Source organism: Saccopteryx leptura, chromosome 3 (genome assembly GCF_036850995.1).
Source record: "Saccopteryx leptura isolate mSacLep1 chromosome 3, mSacLep1_pri_phased_curated, whole genome shotgun sequence".
In the NCBI taxonomy this organism is placed as follows: domain Eukaryota; kingdom Metazoa; phylum Chordata; class Mammalia; order Chiroptera; family Emballonuridae; genus Saccopteryx; species Saccopteryx leptura.
This window is the reverse complement of record NC_089505.1, coordinates 228,761,786-228,786,795: the sequence shown is the minus strand read 5'-3', so window position 1 is coordinate 228,786,795 and position 25,010 is coordinate 228,761,786. Positions and strand designations below refer to the sequence as shown.

Sequence of the window (25,010 nt, the reverse complement as noted above, 5' to 3'; positions counted from 1 at the left end):
GATGCTGGTAAACTTACAGTTTATAATACTAATTATAATAAATATTTTCATTGTCATCTAGGCATGTGATCGGGTGAAGAATGGTCTCACCAAGCTCTTAGAAACAAACCTACTAGTAGATAAGATGAAATTAGATCTCTCAGCTTTAGAACCCATCCTTTTAACAAAATCACAAGATGTGGAAGCCCTGATGGACAAATTGGCAGTGGATCAAGAAAGCGCTGATCAGGTACACGGAGTACCTGACATTCTGGGTGGGAAAACTTTGATTACCAACTGATCACATATGTACAGGAGCAAATGATTAAATTTTTTAAATGTCATATATTGTTAAAATAGTTAAGGGGTAGATAAATTTAGCAATGCATTTAAGTTGTAAACAATTTCCTATCAATACATCAGTCTGCTTCTCTCCCTGAAAATAAGTAAACTCAGAATGGCACAGAGATAGTTGTGAGAAAAGTGCTACCTACAAATAAAAAGCCCTTATTTTTCTCCTAGAAGGAACTGTTTATTCTAATAACTTTGTCTCCATCAGTCTATCAACATAATAGGAGATGGACAAAGGAGAGGGTAAACAGTATAGCTAATTCTCTTTCATCTTGGGTATAATCCAAAAGAGCAAATATGACCCATTATTATTGGGTCATAATTGTTCTTATTGGGTCATATTTGTTTTTAAGTACTGAAATCCAAGTATTGAGACCACTTAAGCAGTCTTGTTTCAATGGTTAGGTTCGTCATGTAGTGCAAGAAGATGAAGCAATAGCAAAAGTGAAAGCTGAAGAAACCCAAGCAATAGCTGACGACGCTCAGAGAGACCTAGAAGAAGCTCTCCCTGCACTCGATGCTGCCAACAAAGCACTGGACTCCTTAGATAAAGCAGATATATCTGAAATCAGAGTTTTTACAAAGCCCCCAGATCTGGTCATGACTGTTATGGAAGCAATTTCCATTCTCTTGAATGCCAAGTGAGTAATCCAGAATTGTGTGTTACCAAAACAGCAGGTGAAAATTTCTTTGCTGTTTTTTTCTATTTCCGATCTCTTCTTTACCCTCACATTGATTTGATCAGTCATTCAACAAATAGATTCAGCAAGCATTTTTTTTAACATCTGTTTTGTGCTAGATCAGTGGTCCCCAACCCCCAGGCCACGAACCGGTACTGGTCCATGGGCCATTTGGTACCAGTCCGCAGAGAAAGAATAAATAACTTACATTATTTCCGTTTTATTTATATTTAAGTCTGAACCATGTTTTATTTTTAAAAAATGACCAGATTCCCTCTGTTACATCCGTCTAAGACTCACTCTTGATGCTTGTCTCATAAGTTCAACAATTATATTTTAAAATACCACAGTTTTTTTTATCTTACTTTTATTCATTTTAATGCAGTGACATTGATAAATCAGGGTACATATGTTCTGAGAAAACATCTCCAGATTATTTTGACCTTTGATTATGCTGCATACCCCTCACTCAAAGTCAAATCGTCCTCTGTCACTTTATATCTGCTTTTCTTTGTGCCCCTCCCCCCACTCCCTCCCTCTCCTTCCTCGCCCCTCCCCACGTCTCCACCCCACTCCCTGTTACCATCACATTCTTGTCCATGTCTCTGAGTCTCATTTTTATGTCCCATCTATGCATGGGTTCATATAGTTCTTAGTTTTTTCTGATTTACTAATTTCACTCCGTATAATGTTATCAAGGTCCATCCATGTTATTGTAAATGATCCGATGTCATCATTTCTTATGGCTGAGTAGTATTCCATAGTATATATGTAACAAAGCTTTTTAATCCACTCATCCTCTGATGGACACTTGGGCTGTTTCCAGATCATCGCTATTGTGAACAATGCTGCTATAAACATGGGGGTGCATTTCACCTTCTGGAACCGTTCTATAGTGTCCTTGGGGTATATTCCTAAAACTGGGATGGCTGGGTCAAAAGGCAGTTTGATTTTCAATTTTTTGAGGAATCTCCATACTGTTTTCCACAGAGGCTGCACCAGTCTGCATTCCCACCAGCAGTGTAGGAGGGTTCCCTTTTCTCCACATCCTCGCCAGCACTTATTCTGTGTTGTTTTGTTGATGAGCACCATTCTGACCGGTGTGAGGTGATATCTCATGTGGTTTTAATTTGCATTTCTCTAATGATTAGTAATGTTGAGCATTTTTTCATATGCCTACTAGCCATCTGTATATCCTCTTTGGAGAAGTGTCTATTCATTTCTTTTGCCCGTTTTTGGATTGGATTTTTTGTCTTTCTGGTGTTGAGATTTACAAGTTCTTTATAAATTTTGGTTATTAACCCCTTATCAGACATACTGTCAAATATGTTCTCCCATTGTGTAGTTTGTCTTTGTATTCTGTTCTTATTGTCTTTGGCTGTGCAAAAGCTTTTTAGTTTGATATAGTCCCATTTGTTTATCCTGTCTTTTATTTCCCTTGCTGTGGAGATAAATCAGCAAATATATCGCTGCGAGAGATGTCAGAGACCTTACTGCCTATGTTTTCTTCTAAGATGCTTATGGTTTCATGCCTTACATTTAAGTCTTTTTATCCATTTTGAGTTTATTTTTGTGAATGGTGTAAGTTGGTGGTCTAGTTTCATTTTTTTGCAAGTTGCTGTCCAATTTTCCCAACACCATTTGTTGCAGAGGCTGTCTTTACTCCATTGCATTTCCTTACCTCCTTTGTCAAATATCAGTTGTCCATAGAGCTGTAGGTTTATTTCTGGGTTCTCCGTTCTGTTCCATTGATCTATGTGCCTGTTCTTATGCCAGTACCAGGCTGTTTTGAGTACAATGGCCTTGTAGTATAACTTGATATCAGATCAGGAAGTGTGATACCTCCCCCTTTATTCTTCTTTTTTAAGATTGCTGAGGCTATTCATGTTCTTTTTGGTTCCATATAAATTTTTGGAATATGTGATCTATATCTTTAAAGTATGTCATTGGTATTTTAATTGGTATTGCATTGAATTTATAGATTGCTTTGGGTAATATAGACATTTTAATGATGTTTATTCTTCCTAACCATGAGCATGGTATATGCTTCCACTTATTTGTATCTTTCTTGATTTCTTTTATCAATCAATGTTTTATAATTTTTCGAGTACAAGTATTTAGTCTCCTTGGTTAAATGAACTCCTAGGTACTTTATTTTTTTGGTTGTAATAGTGAAGGGGATTGTTTCCTTAATTTCTCTTTCTGACAGTTCATTGTTGGTGTATAAAAATGTCTCTGATTTCTGAGACATTTTTAATGTCATATATATTAATTTTATATCCTGCCACCTTGCTGAGGTGATTTATCAGGTCCAGTAGTTTTTTGACTGAGACTTTAGGATTTTCTATATACAATATCATATCATCTGCAAATAATGATAGCTTTACTTCTTCTTTTCCAATTTGGATGCCTTTTATTTCTTCTTTTTGTCTGATTGCTGTGGCTAGGACTTCCAGGACTATGTTGAATAAGAGTGGTGAAAGGGGGCACCCCTGCCTTGTTGTTCATGATCTTAAGGGGATTGCTTTTAATTTTTGCCCATTGATTATGATGTTGGCTGTGGGTTTCTCATAGATGGCTTTTATTATGTTGAGGTATGTTCCCTGTATTCCCACTTTGCTGAGAGTTTTGATCATGAATGGGTGCTAGATTTTATCAAATGCTTTTCTGCATCTATTGAAATTATCATGTGGTTTTTCTCCTTCCTTTTGTTTATGTGATGAATAACATTGATAGATTTGCGAATATTGTACCAGCCTTGCCTCCCCAGAATAAATCCCACTTGATCATGGTGTGTGATCTTTTCCATATATTGTTGGATCTAGTTTGCTAATATTTTGTTGAGGATTTTAGCATCTATATTCATCAGGAATATTGGCCTATAATTTTCTTTCTTTGTGTTGTCTTTGCCTGGTTTTGGAATCAGAATTATGCTCGCCTCATAAAAGGAGCTTGGAAGTCTTCCTTCCTCTTGAATTTTTTGAAATAGTTTGAGAAGGATAGGAGTTAGTTCTTCTTTGAATATTTCGTAGAATTCACTTGTGAAGCCATTTGGCCCAGGACTTTTCTTTGTTGGGAATTTTTGATAACTGTTTCGATCTCATTTGCTGTAATCGGTCTGTTTAGGTTTTCTGATTCTTCCAGATTGATTTTTGGAAGATTGTATGTTTCAAGGAATTTGTCCATTTCATCTAGGTTGTCTAGTTTTTTGGCATACAGCTCTTCATAGTATTTTCTTACAATATTTTGTATTTCTGTTTTGTCAGTTGTTATTTCTCCTCTCTCATTTCTAATTTTATTTATTTGAGTCCTCTCTCTCTTTTTCTTGGTGAGTCTAGTTAAAGGTTCATCAATCTTGTTCACCTTTTCAAAGAACCAGCTCCTAGTTTCATTGATCCTCTGTATTGTTTCTTTAGCCTCTATGTCATTTATTTCTGCTCTGACCTTTATTATTTTCTTCCTTCTACTACATTTGGGCTTTACTTGCTGTTATTTTTTTAGTTCTTTTAGATGCAGGGTTAAGTTGTTTATTTGAACTTTTTCTAGGTTCTGAAAGTGTGCCTGTAGTGCTATGAACTTCCCTTTCAGTACTGCTTTCGCTGTGTCCCATAAATTTTGAGTTGTTGTATGCTCATTGTTATTCGTTTCTAGGAATTTTTTTATTTCTTCTTTGATCTCATTCTTAATCCATTTGTTATTTAACAACCTGCTATTTAGTTTCCATGTGTTTGAGAATTTTTGAGTTTTGCTGTTGTGGTTGATTTCTAGTTTCATGCCATTGTGATCAGAGAAAGTGTTTGATATGATTTCAATCTTCTTAAATTTGTTGAGACCACTTTTGTGCCCTAACATGTGGTCTATCCTAGAGAATGTACCATGAGCACTTGAAAAGAATGTATTAATATATTCTGCTGCTTTAGGGTGAAAGGTTCTGTAGATATCTATTAAATTGAGTTGATCTAGTGTGTCCTTTAAGTCTGCTGTTTCTTTGTTAATTTTCTTTCTTGAGGATCTATCTAGTGATGTTAGTGGAGTATTAAAATCCCCTACTATTATAGTGTTGCTGTTGATCTTGCTCTTTATATCCATCAAAGTCTGCTTTATATATTTAGGTTCTCCTATATTAGGTGCGTAGATATTTATAATAGTTATATCTTCCTGTTGGATTACTCCCTTTATCATTATGTAGTGACCTTATTTATCTCTTACTATATTCTTTGTTTTAAAGTCCATTTTGTCTGATATAAGTATTGCTACTCCAGCTTTTTTTTCATTTTCATTTGCATGAAATATTTTTTTCCATCCTTTTACCTTCAACCTGTGTGCATCTTTTGTTTTAAGGTGTGTCTCTTGTAGACAGCATATGTACGGATCCTGTTTTCTTATCCATGCAGCTACCCTATGTCTTTTGATTGGATCATTTAATCCATTTACATTTAAGGTTATTATTGATATGTAGTTGTTTATTGCCATTTTATTCTTTAAAGCTGTAATCCTCTTTTGCTATATTTTTCCCCCACTTTGATCTGTTTATACCATGCCCCTTAACATTTCCTGCAGCACTTGTTTGGTTGTAATGAATTCCTTGAGTTTTTTTTGTCTAGGAAACTTTTTATTTCTCCTTAATTTTAAATGATAGCCTTGCTGGATAAAGTAGTCTTGGTTGTAGGTTCTTGTTCTGCATTACTTTGAATATTTCTTGCCATTTCCTTCTGGCTTCAAGTGTTTCTGTTGAGAAGTCTGATGTCATCCTTTGGGGGCTCCTTTGTCAGTGATAGCCTTTTTTTCTCTCATAGTTTTTAATATTTTCTCTTTATCACTTAGCTTTGGTATTTTAATTATGATGTGTCTTGGTGTAGGTTTCTTTGGGTTTCTTTTTAGTGGAGTTCTCTGTGCTTCTTGAAATTGTGAGTGTTTCTCCTGCATTAATTTAGGGAAGTTTTCAGCTATGATATGATTGAATAAAGCCTCTATCCCTTGTTCTTTCTCTTCTTCTTCAGGAACCCCTATGATGCGGATGTTATTTCTCTTCATGTTGTCACAGAGCTCTCTAAGAGTTTTCTCAGACTTTTTGAGTCTCTTTTCTTTTTTCTTCTCTGCTTTCATGCCTTCATTCCAGTTGTCCTCCAACTTGCTGATTCGATCCTCAGCTCTATCCATCCTGTTTTTAATTTCTTCCATTGTGGTCTTCATTTCTGACATTGTATTTGTCATTTCCAACTGATTCTTTTTTAATATATTAATATCCTTTTTTATACTTGCTATTTCTTTATTTAGGTGTTCTTGATGACCATCCATTGTTGTTCTAAGATCCCTAAGCATCCTTATAATCATTATTTTAAACTCCGCATCTGGAAGTTTGATTATTTCCATATCACTCAGTTCATCTCCTGAAGGTCTCTCTTGTGGTTTCATTTGGATTGCACTTCTTTGTCTTCTCTTTGTGTCTGGGTGTCTGGGTGTTTTCTTTGTAGAGCTGGTTGAGTCTAGGCTTGGTATTGTCTGCCTCCAGTTTTTACTTGTGTTGTTTCTAGGTCTTGGGTTGGCATCAGCTATTATTTGTAATCCACTTTAGGATTTGGGCCCCTTTGAAGTCTTTTTTTTTTTTTTGTATTTTTCCGAAGCTAGAAATGGGGAGAGACAGTCAGACAGCTCCCGCATGCACCCAACCGGGATCCACCCGGCACGCCCACCAGGGGGTGATACTCTGCCCCTCCGGGGCGTCGCTCTACCACGATCAGAGCCACTCTAGCGCCTGGGGCAGAGGCCAAGGAGCCCATCCCCAGTGCCCAGGCCAACTTTGCTCCAATGGAGCCTCGGCTGTGGGAGGGGGAGAGACAGAGAGGAAGGAGAGGGGGAGGGGTGGAAAAGCAGATAGGTGGTTCTCCTGTGTGCCCTGGCCGGGAATTGAACCCGGGACTTCCGCACGGCAGGCCAATGCTCTACCACTGAGCCAACCGGCCAGGGCCTGAAGTCTTGATTTGTTTGTTTTTTTAACAGGTGATTGTCTTGTTTGCTGATCTTGGCAGGGGGCATATTTGAAACTGTTTCCAGGAATGTGGTGGGTGTGACCTGAGGCTCTGAAGTCCTCTTCTGCCAGTTAATCTCTCTGGGGGTGGGTTGCTTTCTCAGCTTCAGTAGGGGAAGGTGTATCTCAAATAACCATGGAGACCTGAGTTACTGCCCCTCCTCCCCACTTCTTGTTTTCAGCTGTGTCTTGTTGTGCTGATTGGAGCTGGAGAGATGTCTGTATCTCTGTGACCTGGAAGTACTTTTGTATTTTGCTTTGTGGAAGGATCAGCCCCTCCCCCAGTTATGGCCGCCTCCAGCACTAAATGAGTCAGCTTTTTATGTCATCACCTATATTCCTCTCCCCCTCACCATCCGTCTCTCTCTCTCTCCTTTCTTTTTGGGAGACAAGTGGGCCCTTTCAACATACCTCATTCCCTGGTCGCCAGGCAAGTGGCTGTGAGCAGTATTTACTGCTCTTTTCCTTAGAGTGAGAGCCCAGCCTCACCCCCCCCCACTCTGTTCCTGTAAGCAGGGGAGATTCAGGCGCTCCCTACCAGGTTTGTTGTGGCTTCTTCTTTGCTCCTTGGTTTTTGAGAGCTGTTCTTGTAGTCCAGATTTGGTTTTTCACACTGATTGCTCATAAATTAGTTTATAATCCAGTTCGGTGGTGTGAGCTGGGAGTCCATGCATCTGCCTACTCCACTGCCATCTTCAGGTCTCTCAAAAATACCACAGTTTTTATGCCGGTCACATAACTTTATTTTGTGCATTTATCCATCCCACCCTAAAGGCCGGCCCATGAAAATATTTTCTGACATTAAACTGGCCCGTGGCCCAGAAAAGTTTGGGGACCACTGTGCTAGATGATGGAAGGTATAAAGTTTTTCCCTACAAGACACATACAGTCTACTAGGGAGACAGACATGAAAAATACTGATTTCAAGACACGAGAAAGTTACATGTAGTTAGGACTGCTGAGATTAGAGTGCCCTGGACAGATGTGAGTGGTGTTTTGGAAGATGATGCTCAGGTGGAGAGCGTGACCATAGGGAGAGCACAGGCAACTCTGATGCTCATGGGCTGGGCTGGGCTGAGCTGGGCAGGAGGGCAGTGATTACATCGTGAGAGATGTTGTATACTGTGCTGAACTGTTCAGATTTCATCTTAGAGATTCTTGGAAATATGTAGTTTTCAAACTTTCTTTAGTAATACAATCTATATTTTTCAATACAAATTGTAAGTGCCTGAACTGTGGTGGTACAGTGAATAAAGCGTCAACCTGGAATGCTAAGGTCATTGGTTCGAAACCCTGGGCTTGCTCAGTCAACTACTATGAGTTGATGCTTCCCACTTCTCCTCTACTTTCTCTCGCTCCTCTCTCTAAAATCAATAAGTAAGATCTTTCTTTAAAAAAAAAGCCTGACCAGTGACAGTGGATAGAGTGTCATCCTGGGACACCAAAGTCCCAGGTTCGAAACCCTGAGGTTGCCAGCTTGAATGCAGGCTCATCCAGCTTGAGTGTGGGTTGCCGGCTTGAGTGTGGGATGATTGACATGATTCCATGGTTGCTGGCTTGAAGCCCAAGGTCATTGGCTTGAGCAAGATGTCACAGGCTCGGCTGGAGCCCCCCTGATTAATGCACATATGAGAAGCAATCAATGAACAATTAAAGTGCCACAACTATGGGTTGATGATGCTTCTCATTTCTCTCCCTCTCTCTATCTCTTTAACAATAACTAAAAAAGACATATTTTATAAGAAAACTTTCTATGTAAAATTGATCAAAGCAAGGGAAGAGGGCCCAGGGCACCCCCATGCCAGGCTTCCCTGCTCCCCTCTGGTCAGCACCTTGGTGGGGCCTGGGAGCTCTACAGAGCACACATGGAGAGCTCTGGCACAGGGTACTGAGTACCACTGAACACTATCAACCTTACCAGAGTTTTATGTGAGAAAGACCAATCTGGCAAAAGTTCACAGGAGGAGAAGTTGACTGGGAGCAAAACCAGTTAGAAGGTGATTGTACTTCCTTGCATGACATATTAATGACCCAAACTAAGGAAAAGAAGGTTAAAATATGAGTGCCTGGGGCATTTTAAAAATAAAACTATTTCTATAATGTCTTACATTGCTAAAACTCTGAAATTTTATAATTCTTTCTCTATCAAACCTGGGTAGTATGAAACATTAGTTATCTAATTACCTATCTGCCCATAAATTGTGGTATACATGACTACCAGTTACTGAGATTATAGCATTGAGATTAAATCTACGCACTTATTGGAACAATGTCTGAATATTCTCAAAGGAATACATTTCTTTTGTTCTCATATAACTTTATTACAGTGCTACTAACTTACCATGTCTGTTTTCCAGACCTGATTGGCCAACAGCAAAACAACTTCTTGGTGACTCTAACTTTCTAAAAAGACTTTTAGAATATGATAAGGAAAACATAAAGCCTCAAATATTGGCCAAGCTTCAAAAGTATATAAACAATCCTGATTTTGTGCCTGAAAAAGTTGAGAAGGTGTCCAAAGCATGTAAATCCATGTGCATGTGGGTCCGAGCGATGGATCTGTACTCTCGTGTAGTCAAAGAAGTTGAACCCAAGAGGCAAAAACTCCGTGCTGCACAGGTATGTTACCTGCCCCAACAGCATAAAGACAGCCGTCAGGATGGCTGTACTCCACCGTAACTTCATTTATGGACACTGGAATTTGAATTTCATACAGTCACCATGCATTGTGAAATACTGTTGTTTTGATTTATCCCCAACCACTAGTTCCTAGGCTGCAGGCCAGCAGTGGTCGCCAGCCCTGGCTCCAGGGAGCGGGGCAGGAAAGACTCGTCTTCACTTATTGCATGAATATTTCATTTGTTTCATCATTTAAAGTTGATAACCGAGACGGTAACTAATCCCCCCAAAATGTGTGGTAAATCTGTTTTCTATTCTTTCTATCACTTATTTAGTTGGACTTGGTTTTGTTTGTTGGCTTAACCTGTTTGCTTCTGCTCTTATTTTATTCAACTTTATATTTGTTTTAACTTTGTATATCATATCGAAATCTTTGTGGGGACATGAAAAAGGGAACATAGATCATATTTTTGTAACAAATGTATCATAAGTGGGCAAATTTGACCTTCTGTGTGGGCCTACTCATACATATTTCTTCTACTAGGCTGAACTTGACGTTACTATGGCTACTCTGAAAGAGAAGCGAGCATTACTAAAACAAGTGGAAGATCAGATACAGACCCTACAAAATGAATATGACAAAAGTGTGAATGAGAAAGAAAGTCTGGGCAAGTAACTCAGAAAATGTATTTGGGGCAGGAAATGCCAGATTTTCAAAAGTAGGAAGAGTTTTAAGGCAGTTGGTCATATCTAGCAATTGTTCAACATGTAGGACACATTTCCATTAGACTGTTACCTTAGCCTTCTAGAATAAAATTAGAAACGGAATATTTATATATTCAACACCTCTATATGAATATGGTTTGTTGGGGCATGTTACAGTGTAACACAAAACAATACATGAATTTGACTCAGAAAATAAACACTACAAGGGCACAGAGAGAGTGCTGGCTTCAGCCAGAGTAATTAAATAATGCACTTCCACTATAAACAGAGGAAAGTGAATAAACTTCTTATATTTTCAGAAAATATGAAATAGCATAGCCTGATTTTCTCTAAAATTTCCAGCAAAGACCATGGCCCTGACAAAGGCACGCCTCATACGAGCTGGGAAGCTGACGGCTGCTTTAGGAGATGAGCAAGTTCGATGGGAAGAAACCATCCAGAAATTCAATGAGGAGATAGCAAATATCATTGGGAATGTGTTCATAGCCGCAGCCTGTGTAGCCTACTACGGAGCCTTCACAGCCCAGTATAGGCAGTTGGTGAGTCAACTGGCTTTCTGTAAGAAGTGGCAAGGAGCAGATGAAACTGTGGCAGGGAAGAGGAAAGGGGTCACTTCTCTGAGTTTAGGTGGTAGCTTTTCACTATGGAGGTTCTCCATCATGGAAATTTATGTATACGTCACAGCCCTTCACCTCTCCATTCAGCCAGTGATGGTCTACCCCTAGCCTTTCTGCAACACGTTCCTCCTTTTTCTTCCCTGCCTCAGAAAGTTATTCATCACTTACACAGCACAAGAACCTGGGGGAGAAAAAGGGACAGGGAACCCCCTTCTGATCAGAAGTGGCACCTAAAGTCAGAGATGGTAAAGTGTGTTGAATTGGTGAGACTGATTCAGAGGGCTAGGCAGTGGGAAAGAACAGGAATTTTAATTATCTGGAGTGATTTTTTTTCTTTTTTTTCTTTTTTTAATTTAAGAGGAGGAGAGAGATAAAGAGACAGACTCCTGATAGCACCTTGAACGGGATCCACTCTGCAACCCTCATCTGGGGCCAATACTCTGCCCATCTGGGGCCATGCTCACAACCCAGCTATTTTTAGAGCCTGAGACAGAGGCTCTATGGAGATATCCTCAGTGCCAGGGGCCATTGTGCTCAAATCAATTGAGCCATGGCTGCGGGAGGCGAAGAGAGAGACATAAAGAGAGAAGGAGAAGGGGAGGGGTGGAGGAACAGAAGGTCACTTCTGTGTGCCCTGATTGGAATTGAACCCAGGACTTCTACACACCAGGTTGACACTCGACCACTGAGCCAACTGGCCAGGGCCTGGAGTGATTTTCAAGCTACTTTTATGAAATGCCTTTCTAAAAGTGTTTCACCCCTGTCTTTAAGTTATAAAACATAGGCAGTGTAGGACTCATACAGACTGTGGGAGCACAGGGATCATCTGGTGTCAGGTAGGCAATAGTGCTCTTGGAAAACAGACAGCCTTTGTTGTACACAACTGTGCCACTCATTAAAAATACTAACACCCCTCTACCCCACCATGGCTCCCACAGTCATTGTGATAACCCTAACTTCTCCACGTGCTTCCAGACTCTCCCAAGAGGGGCGATACACTCTGATTGAAGATGACTGTGACAGTCCTTGTCATTTACACATTCGAAAATGGAAGTCCAGATGGAGTGGTGACATGTCCAAAGTCACAACTCGTCAATAGGATAGTTCTAGAACCCAGACCCCCTGAGTTTTAGTCCACTTGTGCCCCATGCCCTGATGCCAGGATGCCCATGGAGACTGGCAGGACTCACTCCTCCCCGACTTCTGTGTGTCCTCCCCTCACTTGCTTAGAGTTCCTGTCCTATAATAGTAAGCTTTCCTCCTCCTGCAGCTGATAGAGTGTTGGATCAAGGACTGTCAGTCTCTGGAGATCCCAATCAATCCTTCCTTCAGTCTCATTAATACTTTTGGTGACCCTTATGAAATACGGCAGTGGAACACGGATGGGCTGCCCCGCGACATGATATCCACAGAAAATGGCATTTTGGTTACTCAAGGGAGACGATGGCCTTTGATGATTGATCCCCAAGATCAGGTATGTAACAAATGCTTCTTCAGATACAGAGCAGCCTGTTAAGTCTGCTTAATATTGTGCTATCTACTACAAATTTTAAACATGGACTTGAACAGACTTGTAAGATCTTGGGATGTAGACCTAGAGGGAGTTTAGAGTCTTCTAGCACAAGTCTCTCATTTTGTGGATGTAGAAAAGGGAAGCATCCAAGCGCTCTGCACACTTCATTTTGATTGGTTTTGTTTAGGGGATTGACCATTAGTTTTCTATTTTCTATGGGAGCAGAAATTCATCCTTGTACAGTCCTTGTTCCTAAAAGATTTGAGGAGTCCAAATGAAGTAAGGGTATAATGAATTTTAGAGTCAGCCTGCCTAGACTTTATGGAATCCCATTTTCTGACTACTAAACCCATGGTTCAGATTATATTAAATGGGGTTTGGATAAGGAGCAGTTGTAACAACAGTTGGATAAGGAGCAATTGTAAAAACAGAAAGACAATCTTGGATAGCAGATGAATAGCCTTTGTTCCTAGGTGGCTCTTTTCTTCATTTGTTCCAAACTTGAATAAAAGGAAGACTTCCAAGCACTGGGCTTAAAACATGTTTTTATTCATGGAAGAGTGGTATTTTTATTTTGTCCTCTTTTTACTTTTCAAACCTGTCTCTAAATTAAACAAAATTTCTAAACTTTACTCTAAAAACTTTCACTTTCTAGCCATTTGTAAAACTCTAAAACAGATGTCTTGCTCTGTGCTTTCTTATACAGGCAAACCGGTGGATAAGGAATAAGGAAGTCAGAAATGGTTTAAAGATCATCAAGCTTACGGATAGTAATTTCTTGCGCACACTTGAAAATTCGATCCGACTTGGTTTACCTGTCCTACTGGAGGAGGTTTGCGTTTCACTGTCCTTTCCTTGTGCAAGTTCACAACTTTCAGATCGTGTCTGGAATCCTACACACCATACCTACATCGTGCTAGCAACACCAGTAGGGTCCATGTTCAGATTAGTCAAACCAATTGCTTTGCTTCTTAAACGATGTTGATTGAGTGAAGTTTTCTGCTTCCAGACATCGCTCAGGTGTTTAATGGGATGAGTTCTGTCTTCTGACACTGCTGACTCAGAGGCCTCATTGTGGCTCTTGCTGGTTGGCCACCCTGAAGATGCAAAGCAGTCAGGCCGTCAGGGACTTTCCACACACACTAGGAATGTGAAGCCAATTAACGGTCCAAGGGGTAGAGACATCCTTTCTGCTTACATGTAAGGTCAGAATTAGAACAAGTGAGGTGATAGGCATGAACTTATGTTACAATTTTTTAAAAAGAATGGTTGTTGAGTCTAAGTGCTCCACTTCTTCAGAATCACTCCCAAGAAATTGTTTCTGAAATTGTTCATTCACTCAATACCTATTATTTGAGAATCAGTGGCAAACAATATATATGTGGTTCTTGCCTCAAAAGCTTATGGCCTGGCTGGGGACAAAGCCAGTGCACAGAGGAAAGAGAAGGGAGACAAGAGAGAAGGGGAAGAAGGGAACTTGTGATAAGGGCTTTGAAGGGGGGTTGCTATGTTAGCCCAGTGCTAACATAGATTGGGGGTGGGGGAAGCAGATGTATTTAGATGCATGGCTACAGGTGGTGCCATGCGGACTGTGACCTGTATGATGAGCTCAGCCATGACAGCAGAGAGAGAAGGCTTCCCAGGCAAGGGGTAGCATGTGCAAAGGCCTTGGGCACAAAAGAGACTGGTCAGCATGGTTTATTTATTTATTTAAATTTTTAAATTCTTTACTTTTTTATTTTTATTAATTTTAATGGGGTGACATTGATAAATCAGGGTTCATATGTTCAGAGAAAACCTCTCTAGATTATTTTGACATTTGATTATGTTGCATACCCCTCACCCAAAGTCAAATTGTCTTCCCTCACCTTCTATCTGGTTTTCTTTGTGCCCCTCCCCTCTCCCACCCCTCCCTCTCCTTCCTCCCCCTCTTCCCCCCCATTACTATCACATTCTTGTTCATGTCTCTGAGTCTCATTTTTATGTCCCTTCTATGTATAGATTCATATAGTTCTTAGTTTTTTTTCTGATTTACTTATTTCACTTCGTATAATGTTATCAAGGTCCATCCATGTTATTGTAAATGATCCAATGTCATCATTTCTTATGGCTGAGTGGTATTCCATAGTATGTATGTACCAAAGCTTTTTAATCCACTCGTCCTCTGACGGACACTTGGGCTGTTTCCAGATCTTCGCTATTGTGAACAATGCTGCCATAAACAGTGTGGAGATTCCTCAAAAAATTAAAAATCGAACTGCTTTTTGAAAAGCTATTTCACTTTTAGGAATATACCCTAAGAACACCATAGCACTGTTCAGCATGGTTTATTTACCTAATTTACTGTTTATTTGCATAAGAAAAGGAGTGAGTGAAAGCCCTGCTGTGAGCTGAGCCTCATCTAACCATGCCTAGAAGTATCTCTGCTCCAGCAGAGTGCAGAGAAGCTCAGAAAAGGCCACTGACAGGCAGTTGGGCTGAGCTGCCGGCATGCTGCCTGCAGTAATAGTAGCTGTTAGCATCAGCCACCACTTGTTACATGCTCGCTGCATGCCAGACTCTGCTCTTGGTACTTTATGTATATATATTAATTCTTTAATCCTCACTGCAACCTTACAAGAGAGTTACTGCTATTATCCCACTGATCTGTGAGGAAACTGAGGCACAGAAAGGTTAAATAAACTGTGAGCAGCCTTGACTGTCTACAAAACTCACAGCAAATTACCATACTTCCAACTCAGGCTACAAAGAGCACAAGAAGCGTCCGTGTGTGGCCTCTGGCCTTGACCAGCCTGGTAAGGGTCTGTAATGGGTACGAGGTCCTCACTCGAACCCTGATGTTACCAGAGAGGCTAAGATCTCTCCAAATATTTGCAATAGATATGTTAGCCCCATACTGGACTCTTAAACTCCGGTTTACTTCCTAACAGAAGAGATCTTGAAGGAATCTTCTCTTGTGGCAGTGGAAGAAAGACTTTTTGCAACGTTCTACCCCTGGACAGCAGAAGCCTTTAACTAGCTGAGTGTGCAGGGCCTCTGCCAGGAACAGAACACTGTGACTCCCCTGCTTCCTGTGACTTTGGCGTCATTTGGATTTTATACCCAGCTGCTTTCTACATTTGTAGGGTGGTATTTTTAATATTTGTCTCTACCCATCCATGGGTATGAAATCAAGTTAGTCTTAATCAGCTTTTTTTAAAAATGAAATAGAACAGAATTTTTAAAGTGCAAAATTGTAATGTGGGTAGTAAAGGAAATTTTATCTCATCAACAATTGTTTTGAGAATTCACATGCCTGGGTACCCTGTCACAGTGTGAAATAAATTTGTTAACTGTCAATCACAATTGATTTTGACAGCTCCCGGGCCATGGCCCCCATCACATGCATGCTGAGGTAGAGATGTTTGTCATGGGGTTTGTTGGCCCTGTCTGCATGTTCAAGTTCTCACCAATAATCAGATTTGCTTTGAGGGGGAAAGAACTGTCATGTGTAATAGAGGTACACAACTTTTTCTTAAAGAGCCAGATATTTTATTTTTTTCAGGCCGCATGCAGTCTCTGTACAAATATTCTCTGAACAAATATTCTTTGCTTTGGCTTGGTTTGGAGGTCTTGTTTGTTTCTTTTTACCACTTTTTTTTAAAAAGATAAGAGCCCTTTTTAGCTCAGGAGCTATTCAAAAACAGGCCACAGAGGGCCAAATTTGGACAGCAAGCTATAGCCTGCCAGCACATTACCTAAAACAGCTCAGAAAGTGAACGGGCCTTTCTCTCTGGGGCCTGTTGAAGGATCACCCTGCAGTGACACGCCTTTCTTAGCTTCTGTCTCATGGGATTGAACAATGTGTTGCCTTCACATGCTCTTATCTCCTTAGACTACTGATAAAATAACCACTGAAAAATGTACACTGTTAGAGGTAGTGAGAGGACATTACAAAATATCCATACACTCACTAAAACATGGGTGTTCAAAGTAAATTTTGAGGCCTAAGGAATTTGGAGAAGTTGATGTCATCCATATTTGGGGGATGGGGAGGTACCAAATTACTTTATTTGAAAAAATGGTACAAATGAAAGAACATAAGTGGATGAGTTGGTACAACTTACAGAAAAAGTAATGGTAACTGCAATATGCACAAACTGCTGAGGTGACCAGGGAGGTCACCCCTGTGACTACGAGAAGCCAGTCTAGGGCTTGGCTTCGACAAGAGAGGTACTCTGCCATGCCAGTTTCAGGGGCCCAAGTTGGTTACATGGTCACCCAATTCTTAGATGGATTTCCCCTGCTCATTCAGGGCACGAGCTCAGTGAAGTCACACAAATGAGAGTCATTTTTGTCAGTGGCCAGTTTGTGCAATTCCAGTAGTGACTGAGTCATACCTTTTCCCAAGTGCAACTCCCACTCCATTGTATTCTTCCTGTTCTCCTGGGTCATGAGGGCTGGTTTCTCGTTATCCTGAAGGAAGGACCAGGCTCCTTGCTGGGTCTGCAGCTTCAGCATTTCTCAGCCTGCCCCCTCTCCTCATGAGACTGGTAAAGAAAACGGCAGAGTTCTTCACTGCCACACGACAGTGGTCAAAGCGGTAGACACGGACAGCAGAGCTCCAGGGCAGTTGACAGCAGCCTCAGGGCCTCGTGGTAGCTCTGGCTGCGCACTGGGCGCTGGGGGTGTCCGAGGGTGCTGGGAGGAGGTGGGTTAGATCTGAGCGGATGGCTGAGATGAGGGACAAGTGCCAGGTTCTGTCCAAACACTGTTGAAGTGGGAAACTGCGGCAACTCTTGTTGAAGACTGCGATGTCACCCATTTTAATGCCTTGGTTTTTTTACTTTTGTTTTAACTTTTAAGATTAAAGAAACCTTGGATCCAGCTCTAGAACCTGTTCTTTTGAAACAGTCCTTCATAAGCGGTGGACGGCTGCTCATTCGCCTGGGAGACTCAGACATTGATTATGATAAAAATTTTAAGTTCTATATGACAACCAAATTGCCAAATCCCCACTACCTGCCTGAGGTATGAGCCAGGGGTCTGGAGTCCCAGCCTGAATGGGAGATTACGATGTGGCGGGTCTCTGCAGTGTTCCTGCCCAAAGGAAGCAGCTCTCCCCCAGCTCCCTCTTCCCCTCCAAACCCCTTTCCTCCCATCACCTCTGTTCCTGCTTCTCCTGACCCTGATTTCAACCCCCCTTCTACAGACCATCCAGTAGGGACTCACATCGGCCCCACTTGGTCCCCAGGCCACGGCCTGCTAATCACCCTGAGCACCTCATCAGCCTTCCAGCTCGGCCTCCTGGTCCACGCTGCACCTTGCATCGTGGGGCACCGCCCCTCTGATCATTCTTCTCCCTCCCTCAGCACAAGGCCATTTGTGCCCTCTCACTGTGGCTGAGACATGAACCAGAGTTTCAGTGAGAGTCTATGGTGGGGAGGGGCTGTCGATGTTCAAGTGTGCAGATACCCACAGCATCCAACCCCAAACAAACAGGTTGTTTGAACACTCTGGTGACTGGCAATATCAGAGAGTCATGATCCAAATGTCCAGTGCATCTTTCCTGAGAGTTCTGGGAGCAGAGTCATCTTGTCTGCTTCCTCATGCTTTTAGACTGTTTGTGGGAGCTGGGTAACCCCACTTGCATGCACGTGTCCCTGCACCACCACAGGATCCAGAAGAACCTCTACACTTGCAGTGCAGAGCCCAAGGCAGCCACACAGACGTGAGGACAGCTGGGACTCTCTTCTCCCTTCCTAGAAGGGGCTCTCCAACTCGCCCCCCACCCGCCCCCACAGTTCTCATACTGCCACAGCTCCTGGCACAGCAGAGGTACACTCGCCAGCCTTCCAGCCCGGAGGCCTCCCCTTCCCTAGTAAGGAGGGCTCGGGCAGCTAGGGAAGGGGCTTCGCAACTCAGAACTTTATTCCTCACCCCCCCACGTACACACTTTTTAAAATATCTTTAAATATACCCTTTCAAATAGTGTCAGTTTGACTCTGGTTGCCGACTTTCTCATAGTCCGTCTTTGTACACGTGTTTAGACTGAGTAAAATTGGCACACTTCTTGAATAAGATGAAGGAGATGCCAGTAAAAGCCTGGGTCAGGGTTTTCTGTGTCAGCCTCAAGGGGTCTAACCACAGTCGCTGCCAGAGCGCACATCCAAAGTTCCATTTTAAAGTTGAATGAAGTGACCAATGTGCCGACTTACGACCTTTGATTTCTTGCTGATTTAACTTTTGAAACGCAGCATCACATACCTTACCCAACCCTAACTCCACGACTGTGGGTATGTTATTCTATTTCCTGGATATTTAAGTCAATCAACTATTGTGCAGATTAAATAAGAATAACATGTAAGATGCATGACATTCAAACACCTGCTTTTATTATATTTATTCTTTTTGCTATTAAATTATACAAACAATGTCAGAATATTATAGTATAGCAATAATTTTTCATAAAAATATTAGGATGAGACAAAAGATGTAAAGCTCTATTTATTATCAATAATGTCTTCTTTTTAAGTAGGACAAACTATGTACATGTTACTGTACTTAAGTGATTTTATTACCTCAGTTGGTTCTCACCTTATGAATTGTTATTATCATCCTAATTTTTAAATATTAGGAATGAAAGCTCAGCATGAGTGAATGGCTTGTCCATCTTCATACATGTGCTAAAAGGTGCGCTCGGAACTTGAACTCAAGCAATGGATTCTATAACTCTGTATCTTTCCAACCCTTCTTTGGCTCACCCATAACTGTGGCATTTGAGCAACAAAACTATCACTCATACTGGCAGGGGAAATCATATTAAGATTTTGTAAGGCATAGTATGCATGCTGTGTGGGTGGGTATGTTCACAGTAAACCTGAGCTACATCTAGCTGGATAACAATGAGCCACATTCTAATAAAGAATGCATTTCTTGTTTTATTAGCCTGAACTGAAGCATTTTTAATGTGCTCTATGCTTCTTTTTTAGGTGTGCATTAAAGTGACCATCATCAATTTCACTGTAACCAAGTCAGGTCTGGAGGATCAGTTATTAAGGTAAAAAAAAAGGGAGGGGTATTCTTAAAATTTTATTTAGAAATTTTGACAAAGAAAATTTTGATATGCGGAGAGAAAGCATCAGTTATGAACCCTCAATCATAAAGATGATAGTAAACGGCCAAGTTGCTTTACTCTTCCATCGCTTTCACGGCTGCTGAGCTGGTCCACGGTCTCCTCGGGAGACGGGGATACACTCTCACTCCTCAGCCATGGTTTGGGCTAGGCTGCGGGCAGCGTGCCCCGTCCCCGTCACTGGGCTTTCCAATCCAGGGCAAGGAAATGAAGTCAGTCGATGTATGACTCATTGCTCCATACTTCAAAAAAATAAATGACTGTTCTCAAATATATCTTTCTTGTTTCACTTGTCTCTAGGTGTTTTCTTAGTGTATTTCATTTTACCTACGTTTGCTACCTCAAAATAAAAATACCCTCTCTCAGTATGCTTTGTATGTGATTAAATCTCCATTTTCCAAAAATGAGATTATGGATTATTTATATTAATCATCAGAATTAGCCAAGAAGTTTAGGAGAAAAAATTTTTTAAATATGTATTAAAAATAACAACTTTGATGTTGGTTAAAAATGAATTGTGTGTATGTGTATTCATTAACTTTAAAGGAAAACATAATTTAGACCCATATTCAAAATAAATATAATCCTTTATGTTTTGGTCAAGATAATTTTGATTTTCTCCTGTTATCACTAATGAGTGTTAAGTCACATTTTCCCTGTTTGTTTTAGGATCTATTTTGTCAGCTGCTAACTCACTTGAATTTTGCTAGGCTAACTTCTTTCAAACAAGGGTGTTTCTCTAGACTGTATGGACATGTTCTAGGACATGGCTGAACACTGCACAAACCAGTTCATTCCCGTGAAGAGCGCGCTCCGCCGGGTCCCAGTGTGCCCGACTGCCCAGCGAGGAGCCCGAGTGCCCTGACAGGGACAGGGAGGGGCTGAGGCCCCGTCCGGGGTATTTTATACTCCTCCCTTCTGAAAAAGTGTTTAAACAAATGAATCTGCTGTTATGATTTCTCATTGTCTTCGTATAATAATTTGGAGGGGGGTAGATTTATTTTTAATTTTTAATTGAATTCATTGGAGTGACATTGGTTAGTAAAATTATACAGATTTCAGGTGCACAATTCTACAGCACATCATCTGTATATTACACTGTGTGTTCACCACCCCAAGTCAAGTCTCCTTCCATCACCATCTATCCCCCGCTACTCTCCTCCAATTCCCCTACCCCTTTCCCTCCTGCAATCCCCACACTGTTTTCTGTGTCTATAGGTCTTCATATGATATATTTTTTTAATTCCTGAATTCAGCATGTACCTAACAAATAAACAAGGGGCAGTTCATCAGAGTAGGCAATAGCATGTGCCCTGGAGCCAGCCGACCCAGGAGCAAACCCAGCCCTACCTCTCAGAGCCATACAGCCCCAGAAAATGACCCGCAAGGGCCTGGATGCTCATCTGCAAGCGAGGGTGATAACCGCTTTGCTACCTCACAGGAGCCTTAAAAAGAGAGTCTCCACACAAAACCCTTAGCAGGGTGCCTCGCACAGAGTGAAGCTTAATAAGGACTGGTTCCTGCAAACAGGGCTGGGAGCAGACTGTGAGGGGACAGGTAAAGAGAGAGAAAAGTTCACAGGTTTAGCTGGGGGATGGGGCAACTAGTGGCAAGGCCCCTTTATTAGATGCAATCAAGAATCATTTCAGGGAGGTGATGGGATTTCAGAATCTCCTGTGTTGATGTGAAAAGAATGTTTCAGACACCATTTTCAGCCTGGCTCAAGCAAGCATTAGAGACAGAAATTGAATGATTAGAGAGGTCAAGCATTGAGCAGGTTTTCCTAAGAGAAGAGGAGCAAAAACTGTGATAGGTTTTGGAATACAATACAGTATAAAGCATCAGAACTAATATGTAGTTCAGTGAATAGCCATTATGTAAACCCAGCAAAATTGAGGCCTTGAGCCTTAGGACTTAAGCTAGTGGCATTCGTTCTCTACTATGTAGCAAAAACAAGTATGTGTGTGTATATATATGTATTTACATATATGTGTGTGTATGTGTGTGTGTGTGTGTGTGTGTGTGTGTGTGTATATATATATATATATATATATATATATATATATATATATATATATGTAGCTTCAGGGCACTGACAAAACCATAATACAGGTATTCAAACTTTGTTCCAGTGATGTGGTGAGACTTGAGAAACCTGAGTTAGAAGAACAAAGAGTCAAGCTCATTGTGAGGATCAATGCTGATAAAAACCAGCTGAAATCTATTGAAGATAAAATCTTGAAAATGCTCTTCACTTCTGAAGGAAATATTCTAGACAATGAAGAACTTATTGACACACTCCAGGACTCAAAGGCAAGTAAAATATTTTTAGTATTTATAAAAATATGTTACTTCAAAAGTTACAACTACAGCCTTTGAGAATTCTTGCAAAGTCTTTTAAAGCAAGAATGGTGGCCATTCCTGGGCTGCCAGGGGCATGCTTAAGAGTGTGCTTTAATACTATAAGTTTATCATGGTTTCTTTTTAGTAAGGAATAAAGGTTGACACATGTATTCTAACTGCCTTCTTTATCTGTAAGCTAGTTTCTTTATGTTTGCAAAGAGTTGCCTTGGAGACACGCTTCCTATAGAGTAGAGATAGGACTGATGGCTTTTCGGCTAGATTTCCTGCCACTTTCTGCCCAAAGTTCATACTCCTCTAAACTCCCAGAGTCTTCATTAAAAAAAATATGTACTGTATTTCCTAACCATTGCTGAAGCCTCATGTCTGTTGGGCATAATACTCTGGTAGTTACTAAACTCAGCTAAGGTATATAGTCTTCTAATATTCTCTGGCAAAAAGAAGAAAATGGTCCACCTTGCTTTCTCTTTAGCCCGGGGTTCTGCATTATCAAGGCCTTAAGCTCCCTAAAGAATAAAGAGTTGTTTTCAAATAGGTCTTCATGATCCAAATGCTGCCATAACAACTTCCTTTTTTCCCAATTCATATTTAAAAGCTTTAGTTGACTCCAGTATTGAGACTGGGATTTTCCACTCAACTCTTGTCCTTTCTTGTCCCCTCAATTCCTTAGGGAGAGTCTGAGCCTTTGATCCTGGACACAGCTCTGTATTGAGGTCCTCTCTTCCCTTTCCTGGTAGACTGGGTGAACAGTCTAGACTTGCACACTAGCCATGTGTTGCTATTGAGCACTTGAATATGGTTAGTCTGAAATAAGGTGTGTTGTTAACAGAAAATACATATCAGATTACTAAAACCTAATAAAAATGTAAAAGATCTAAATAATTTTATATGAATTATATGTTTTTGATTTTGGGGGGGTGTTTCTTTTGTTTTGTTTTGTTTTTATTATTTAAATTTGTTGTGTTTACATAGATTCAAGCATCCCACCAAATACATCCCCTCCACCCCTGTGTTTCCTCAACATTCCTCTTGCTCCCCTCCCGCCAATACCCTCCCCCTTTCCCTCCAGGATTTGCTTTTCTGCTCTCTATAATGCTGTGTTATGTATATATATTTTCACCAATCTCTTTCCCTTCTCTGATCCCATCCTCTCATCCCCTTTCCCTCTGGTCCCTTTGATCCCGCCTCTGTCTCTATTCCATTCCTTAGTTCCCATTGTTCATTAGATTCCTCAAATGAGTGAGGTCATATGATATTTTTCTTTCTTTGCCTGGCTTATTTCACTTAACGTAATAGTTTCCAGGTCCATCCATGTTCTCGCAAAAGGTAAGATTTCCTTCTTTTTCATGGCCCCATAGTATTCCATTGTGTATATGTACCACTGCTTTTTAATCCACTCATCCACTGATGGACACTTGGGCTGTTTCCAGATCTTGGCTATTGTAAACAATGCTGCCATAAACAAGAGCGTGCATATCTTCTTTTGAATCAGTGATTTGGTGTTCTTAGGATATATTTCTAAAAGTGGGATGGCTAGGTCAAAAGGCAGTTTAATATTTAATTTTTTGAGGCATCTTCATACTGTTTTCCACAGTGGCTGCACCAGTCTGCATTCCCACCAGCAGTGCAGGAGGGTTCCCTTTTCTCCAAATCCTAGTCAGCACTTATTCTGTGTTGTTTCGTTGATGAGTGCAATTCTGACTGGTGTGAGGTGATATCTCATTGTGGTTTTAATTTGTATTTCTCTAATGATTAGTGATGTTGAGCATTTTTTCATATGCCTATTGGCCATCTCTATGTCCTCTTTGGAGAAGTGTTTATTCATTTCTTTTGCCCATTTTTTGATTGGATTGTTTATCTTCCTGGTGTTGAGTTTTACAAGTTATTTAAATTTTTTGATTATTAACCCCTTATCAGACGTATTGTCAACCCACAGGTTGAGAACCGCTGGTTTATGTGATGAATCACATTGATTGATTTGCAAATATTGTAGCAGCCTTGGCTCCCCAGAATAAATCCTACTTGATCATGATGTCTGATTTTTTTCATGTATTGCTAGATCCAGTTTGCTAATATTTTCTTGAGAATTTTAGCATGTAATTCATCAGGAATTTTGGCCTATAGTTTTCTTTCCTTATATTGTCTTTGCCTGGTTTTTGGAATCAGAATTATGCTTGCCTCATAAAAGAAGCTGGGAAATTTTCCGCCCTCTTGAAATTTTTTGAAATAGCTTGAGAAGGATAGGAGTTAGTTTTTCTTTGAATATTTGGTAGAATTCACCTGTGAAGCCATCTGGCCTAGGACTTTTGTTTGTTGGGAGTTTGTTTGTTTTTTAATTAATTTTAATGGGGTGACATTGATAAATCAGGGTACATATGTTCAGATAAAACAGCTATAGGTTATTTTGACATTTGCTTATGCTGCATTCCCATCACCCAAAGTCCAATTGTCTACCTTCTAACTGGTTTTCTTTGTGCCCCTCCCCTCCCCCAAACCCCTCCCTCTCCTCCACCCCACCCCATAACCCCCACACTCTTGTCCATGTCTCTGAGTCTCATTTTTATGTCCCACCTATGTATAGAATCATATAGTTCTTAGTTTCTTCTGATATACTTATTTCACTCAGTATAATGTTATCAAGGTTCATCCATGTTGTTGTAAAAGATCCAATGTCATCATTTCTTATGGCTGAGTAGTATTCCATAGTATATATATACCAAAGCTTTTTAATCCACTTGTCCTCTGACAGACACTTGGGCTGTTTCCAGATCTTCACTCTTGTGAACAATGCTGCCATAAAACACGGGAGTGCATTTCTTCTTTTCAAACAGTGCTATGGTGTTCTTGGGGTATATTCCTAACAGTGGGATAGCTGGGTCAAATGGCAGTTCATTTTTTAATTTTTTGAGGAATCTCCATACTGTTTTCCACAGTGGCTGCACCAGTCTGCATTCCCACCAGCAGTGCAGGAGGGTTCCCTTTTCTCCAAATCCTAGTCAGCACTTATTCTGTGTTGTTTTGT

The 25,010-nt window shown here is 40.7% G+C and overlaps 1 protein-coding gene and 1 non-coding gene across 2 annotated transcripts in view; one reads left to right on the top strand and one right to left on the bottom strand.

Moving 5' to 3' along the window:
- The window catches only part of DNAH6 (dynein axonemal heavy chain 6), a 300,118-nt gene that overhangs the window by 180,566 nt on the left and 94,542 nt on the right, over positions 1–25,010 (top strand). Inside the window, exons 50-59 of the mRNA XM_066377849.1 lie at positions 62–229; positions 736–971; positions 9,396–9,657; positions 10,202–10,325; positions 10,726–10,922; positions 12,271–12,474; positions 13,220–13,345; positions 17,359–17,523; positions 19,485–19,552; positions 21,760–21,940. Of these exons, the coding sequence (XP_066233946.1) occupies positions 62–229; positions 736–971; positions 9,396–9,657; positions 10,202–10,325; positions 10,726–10,922; positions 12,271–12,474; positions 13,220–13,345; positions 17,359–17,523; positions 19,485–19,552; positions 21,760–21,940 (1,731 nt within the window). The remainder of the gene's footprint in view (positions 1–61; positions 230–735; positions 972–9,395; positions 9,658–10,201; positions 10,326–10,725; positions 10,923–12,270; positions 12,475–13,219; positions 13,346–17,358; positions 17,524–19,484; positions 19,553–21,759; positions 21,941–25,010) is intronic.
- Positions 6,903–6,978, bottom strand: TRNAG-GCC (transfer RNA glycine (anticodon GCC)). The gene has a single exon. It is a non-coding gene; the product is annotated as a tRNA-Gly (tRNA).